Raw genomic sequence first — 6,489 nt, forward strand, 5'->3', positions numbered from 1 at the left:
TTTACCACTGTGTTACATCCCTTTTTCTATTAATTAAACTTTCTTATCATTTGGGAACAGAGATAGCTAATTGTTGCAGTTTTGCAATTGAAATTTTTGCCCATTTTCACATGATACAAGGCTTCAGCTACTCAAGACTCGCCATTAACTGATACTCCTTTTGACGATGTGGAGACAGATCTGGATTGCAGGCAAGGGCACTGACGCACCTCCAAGCACCTTTCAGTAACAACAGTCTAGATGGTCCTTTTTGTCTTTAGCACAACAAATTCAACATTATGTTTCTTGAAAACAAGTTGAAGTGTATACTCTGATCAGCAATTAAATCCACTGTCTTAGTTTCAGATTCCCTCAATCATGATAGTTTTGAACTGATTGACCATTTTTCATGAAGTTTGGCACAAAGTCAAGCTTTTGGGTATACAAGGATGTTCCACCAATCATGATACACCTACATGTTACCAATTTACATACTTGTCAAATGTTTAAAAAAGATGTAACCTCATGATTCCATTCTATATAAATTAAAATTCTTTAATACTCATTTTGCCCTGCCCCAACAGGGTGCTGGCATTAAATGTAAAAGTTGGTTTTTAATGCATGTTACCAATTTTCTCAACTTTTCTTGAAACCGGTTTGCAGAAGTTAAGAAGTAAATCTAAATACAAACTCACTTTTGTTCAAACGCTGCTACTAGCCGATCATCAAGGATGTTCTCCTCCGGTTCCCAAGTGCTGTACCTGCAAGAACACAAATGTACACTTATTATGCATTGCTTTTTATTAAAAACTAGATGTAATATATAATGGTAGTAGGGCTAGGTGATGTAACACCCATAACATATACCAAATAATAATAAAAAAAAATGGCTGCTGGTAAAGGTTTGGCTATACATCAATATCGTAGTTAAATATTTCATTAGAATCATGCCAAACACCAAAAACATATTTTTACTTAGACAGGACTTTAAATCACAGCTTAAGTTTGTAATTAAAAGGCACACTAGTCTGTTTATTTATTTATTTATCAGGATTTTAACGTCATGTTTCACACACTTTTGGTTACAGTTATGACAGAAACAGTAGTTACTCGTTACACAAGAATTATCAGTTCACAAGTTTAATGTCAAGCACATGCATGGACAATTTTGTATCTCCAATTCACCTCACTTGCATGTCTTTGGACTGTGGGAGAAAACAGGAGCTCCCGGAGAAAACCCACACAGAGAACATGCAAACTCCACACAGAAAGGACTCAGACCGCCCCACCTGGGGATTAAACCCAGGACTTTCTTGCTGTGAGGCGACAGTGCTACCCACTGAGCCACCGTGCCACCCCCCCACTAGTCTGAATACAAAAGTATTGCCCTTTTCTACAAAAAGTACCAAAGTAATTTATACAGTTCCCATCATATTGTAAAAATATGCCTGCCTATAGAGATTTGGTTGCATGTCTGATTTATCTGAGCTGGCATAGGTTTTTATATAGTTTTATCTATCTATCTATCTATCTATCTATCTATCTATCTATCAACATTTTGTTTATCATTATTATTATTATTATTTTTATTGTTATTATCAAAGGATTTTAAAGAACTTACTTGATAGCCCACCCTTTCCATTTCACCAGGTACTCCATTCTACCCTAGAATGAAAACAAAAGCACATGGGAGAAATTGATTACAGCGCATCAGTTACCTTCAAAGCCATATGGTATTCTAGGGCCGTTTATAAAAAAAAAAACTAAAAAAAAAACATAAAATACACATAAACGTGTGCAGCGATGCATATAAAACATAATAAAATACTATTATTAAAAAAAAAGCTTTTCGTTAAATTTGAGAGGGTTTTTTTTATCCGTCATGACAGCAAATAGATCAACATTTTATCATTGTGTTGGTAGCAAAACGCTCGATAGTCTGTATTATCAGTTATATTTGTATTAGAGATACATATTTTAGTCGTATACTTATGATTTAGATTGGTTGCAGTTATATAAAGGAATTTGTTGTTTAGTCAGACTGCTCTTTGTCAGAATTTGGTCAGACACAAAACAGCTGCGCCGTCATACGAGCTAACGCTAGATAAGCTAGCCTGTGGCTAACGCTAGCTCCATCACATCACGTTCTGATTTCATAATAACATGAACTACACAGTATAAATATTATACATAAACAAACACGCTCGATAATTGTTTTTGTGCCGTTGAGAAAAACTAAAATTCACATTTTGTGTATTTCTTCCTTCTTTATTCTGGAAACACTGCATTGTGACTAAATATATTCACTTTGACTGTAAAGTTTAATTAGTAAAAGCAGGCCGCTCTGAAACTAAAAACAGCCGCTTCGGAAAACTAACCTTGCGGACGCGGCGCTTGAGGATAGCTTCGGCCGCAAACACGCGGTCCCCGGCCGCTGAGAGCTCCATGGTTCCGGGCAGCAGATAAATTACTGACCGGTTTAGTGAGCACTGTGCACAGAGGGATCCCCGCGGCTCTTCGGGAAAAACACAACCGGACAGCCGCTCACACACACCGACCAATCGCTGGAACTACTTTGCACCACGTGATCTGAGTTTGTCAACGCCGCAGCTAGGAGACAGGAGTAGGCGGGAAAGAACTGTCAATCATGTTTACAAAAACCAGTAGAGTTGAGTAGGGCTGCAGCTACCAATTATTTTTGTAATCGAGTATTTTATCGATTATTCCAGCGATTAATCGGGTAATCGGATAAGAAATACTTTTGCTTTATAAAGAGCAAAAATAAATACATAAGATAAAATAAGACAGCTCTCTTAAAACAAACTGCACATTTTTATTGCTTGCATACAGTGCAGTTTAAAGAGAACATTTTCTAAATGCAAAAACAAATACATCAAAAACAAATCAATTCAAATTACTTTTAAAATGTATACAGGCAACCTGAAACTAAGGCATAAATAATAATAAACAATAATACATAAACATTGCCTTCAATTTGTTCAACTTTCAGAACTAAAAGTTTCAGCTACAGCTCACGCATAACATAAACCTTTAATGTTTTGTTGGGAGGCTTTGTGGCATTTGTAGAATGCAAAAAAAAGTTCTGTCAGGATTGTATCTCCTAGATGAGGGACATTAGGCGTTTGTGTGCGTGTACATGTGTGTTTGCGTCTGCAAAAAGGCATGTAGTGATTGAAGTGAAAAAAAGTATCAACATACTCAGAACTGACGCCTGCCCTGCGCTTTGATGCTATGCTATCTACTGCAGAAAACAGATGGTGTGGATGTTGTAGCGAGTTTTCGTTCCCTCGCTAATTTCTCTCTCTCTCCATTTTGCAGTCCGCGGCATCAAATCTCGTCTGCGTCCGAAATTGCATGCTTCCATACTAAACAGTATGCAAAGTACTACTTGGGCAGCCATTTTTGAGTATGCAAACACAGCATACTTGCATACTGAAAGAGCTTTTCCTGCTGTACCGGCTGAGCAGTGCACACTGCCTCGAATGTATGTATGTGATTTCGGACGCAGCCCTCGTCTTCTTCGCGTCACCTAGCCACAGCGTGAATGCGTTCACAAGCTGTATATAGTAGTTGTATGCATTAAACGAGGCGTTGATGCGAAAAATTTGCATCTATGATTTTTAGTAATCAAATTACTCGAGTTTCTTGAGGAATCATTTCAGCCCTAGAGTTGAGTTTTGAGCACTACTCAGTGTGATGATTCACTAAGAGTCTATACATAACAAAAAAACAGTTACTGGCAGGATATCTGACTATAAAGGTTTAATGACATTTTATAATCTACGAGAGAGAGTTTGTCAAAGTTTGGTAAAGCTGTCTTATTTAAGATCAGTGGCACTTTTAAAATTGTATTTATTAGGAATTTCAAAAACAAATGACATCACTTTTTTACATAGTCACCTTACGATGCATTTTACACGTCGTACCAACTTTTTAATGCCATCAGCAAAAACTCTTTTTGGTTGAGCATGTAGCCACTGATGCACTGCTGCTTTCACATCATCATCACATGAAAATCTTCTTCCCCTTAAAGCTTCTTCTTAAAAACGTGGCAGTAAGATGGCGCTAAATCCGGACTATAAGCGCACTTAGTCTCTCAGACACGACCAATTACTACTCCTCCCGCCCTCACCGTTTCCAATGGAAATATAAAAGTGCGCAAACTTTTTAAAGATCCCCCGTAGATAACAATTTAATATTCCTTTATTTTTAACGTTAATTATTCAGAGATTATATATTTACTGGTCACATTATCAGGAACATATGACCATTATTACTTTTAACCCTATTTCTTTGTGGCATTGATTTAACAATAATTAATTTGTTGCTTATATATTTTTCTGTTGTTGTCTGATGCAAAAGTTTTAACACATCCCAAAGATACTTTATTGTATTCAGATCTGGTGACCAATATAGTACCCTGTCATGTTTCTGGAAACAGTTTTAAAAAAACATTTATTTTGTGACATGATGGGTAAGATGGGTAAATTGTGGCCACTGAGGGGTATACAGCCACAATAATCCTATAAGCGCTGACATTTAAACAATGCTCAATTATCATATTTGGGGGGCTTGCATATTTGGAGTCACTGGCAGACTCGGGAGGCCCTCACAATAGGATAAATCTGACATTTCCTACAAGTGACTTTTCCTATGAGACAGTGTCTTAAAGTCTGCTCTTTCCAGTTGAGAAGATGTGATGCAATGCTCTCCAGGCTATTCCTACAGGCAAAAAAAATGTGACGAAGTGCCCGATTAGTGCCCAACCCTCTAAAGGTGCCCCTCTAGTGGAGAATAGGATAAAAGTGCCATTTCTGAGGATAGAAAGAGAACATGAAGTGCCCTACAGTCTCCATTTCAATGTGCCTTTTAGAGCAGCTTTCCCCCCAAGTGGGTGCCACTAAATACTTTCAATAAGATTTTTATAAGCCTTACCATCTGAAGTCACTGAAATGACAAAAGTTGCCACATATCTAAGATAGGGGCCAGTTTTGTGATGTGTAGAAAGAAAATCTCAAACTCAAGGTATTCCACTCATCATGTTCTCCCATCCAGCAATGTAAAAGCTGTGTTACGGTGCCATAAAGAAAACAATTTGAAATAAATTTTCAGTAAGGCGATCGTTCTCTAAGCAAAAGCTGATCAAAACCCAGAAACTGATATGGGAAAAAAGCTTTATGATCCTCTGCTGCTATCAATTGAGAAAGATATCCAAGTTAACGTTTAAAGTGGATATAAGAATTCTACACACCCCTGTTAAAACAAAGATGAGTTATTTCAGAACTTTTCCCACCTATAATGTAACATATAATCTGTGGAATTTAATACATTGGTTTTTTTTTGTTTGTTTTTTGTTTTTGGATAAAAGGCTTACAATAATGTAGTTTGCATAACTATAATCATACCAAAGTATAGCAGTTTTGCCATTCTATAAGTTGCTTTGAGACAATGTCTATTGTAAAAAGGGCTATACAAACAAATTTGACTTGACTTGATTCTAATCAGTGAGAAGTTTCTGCTTTTAAAGCTGTCACATGATTAACTGAACATATGAATACAATGATTACACAAATAATACAAAATTACTATTATGACATAATGCTGTTCTATAACAATCTTTTTCAAATAATGTTAATACCATTACAATTAAAAAAATATGCAAGCAAGTGCTGCAAGTGGTGATTTCTTGGGATAATCAAACAAAAAAGATTTTTTTTTGTTAGGAGACATGGATCATGAAGTTTGATGGTACTCTATTAAATACTTATTACAAATACTTACAGCAGCCTGATTGGTCTGTGGCAGCTATTTTTTTCTGGATATGATGTCCGAAACATAGAGCCTGAAAAAGGATGTAACACTGAAGCATTATGCCACATTTAATGTTAATCAGACCATTGCATAGAATTAAATGTTTAGAAATGTTTGTGTTAGGTGCATAACAGCATTGCAAATTATAAACTGTTGTATTAAGTATCATGATAAATTAAATTCAAATAGAGCCTAACGTTTTTTTAATTTTATTTGTTTTACATGTTTTACCACCACTTTATACTTGTCAGTGTCACACTGGGTCAGTTTTCCCAAAAATCACTGAACGAAATGTAGTAACACACCCCAGACAGGGCGGCGTTTCAACATGGGGCCTCTGCCATTTGTTCCTGGATCCCAGCAGTATTGGGCTAGAGCAATTATTATCTCTTATGCTTAAAAGAAATCCACACAGACTTGGTCCACATAGTGGCTTAGTCCACACCCACACCAATCTATCCACCTCTGTTAAATAATTCACAGCTCAGAACAGTGTTCATTGCCCTTTCTCTTACACACACAAAGAAGGTAGCAGTTCAAAGACAATAGACCGTGGGTGGTTGTTTGTCTAAGTTGTTATTTTATTTATTGAACAGAAAAAAAAACACTAAAAATACCTTTTTATTAGAACTAATTTTTTTACAGTAACCTTTTTATCACAATAACCACATTAGCACA

At 36.4% G+C, this 6,489-nt stretch overlaps 1 protein-coding gene across 1 annotated transcript in view; it reads right to left on the reverse strand.

The window, feature by feature from the left end:
* Positions 1-2,435, reverse strand: part of cbx6b (chromobox homolog 6b) — a 39,251-nt gene extending 36,816 nt beyond the window's left edge. The window contains exons 1-3 of the mRNA XM_062985039.1: positions 2,358-2,435; positions 1,601-1,644; positions 675-740 (exon numbers count right to left, since the gene is read on the reverse strand). Of these exons, the coding sequence (XP_062841109.1) occupies positions 675-740; positions 1,601-1,644; positions 2,358-2,426 (179 nt within the window). The 5' untranslated portion in view covers positions 2,427-2,435. The remainder of the gene's footprint in view (positions 1-674; positions 741-1,600; positions 1,645-2,357) is intronic.
* Positions 2,436-6,489: the final 4,054 nt, after the last annotated feature.

The sequence above is a fragment of the Trichomycterus rosablanca genome, chromosome 22 (genome assembly GCF_030014385.1).
Source record: "Trichomycterus rosablanca isolate fTriRos1 chromosome 22, fTriRos1.hap1, whole genome shotgun sequence".
Taxonomy (NCBI): Eukaryota; Metazoa; Chordata; class Actinopteri; order Siluriformes; family Trichomycteridae; genus Trichomycterus; species Trichomycterus rosablanca.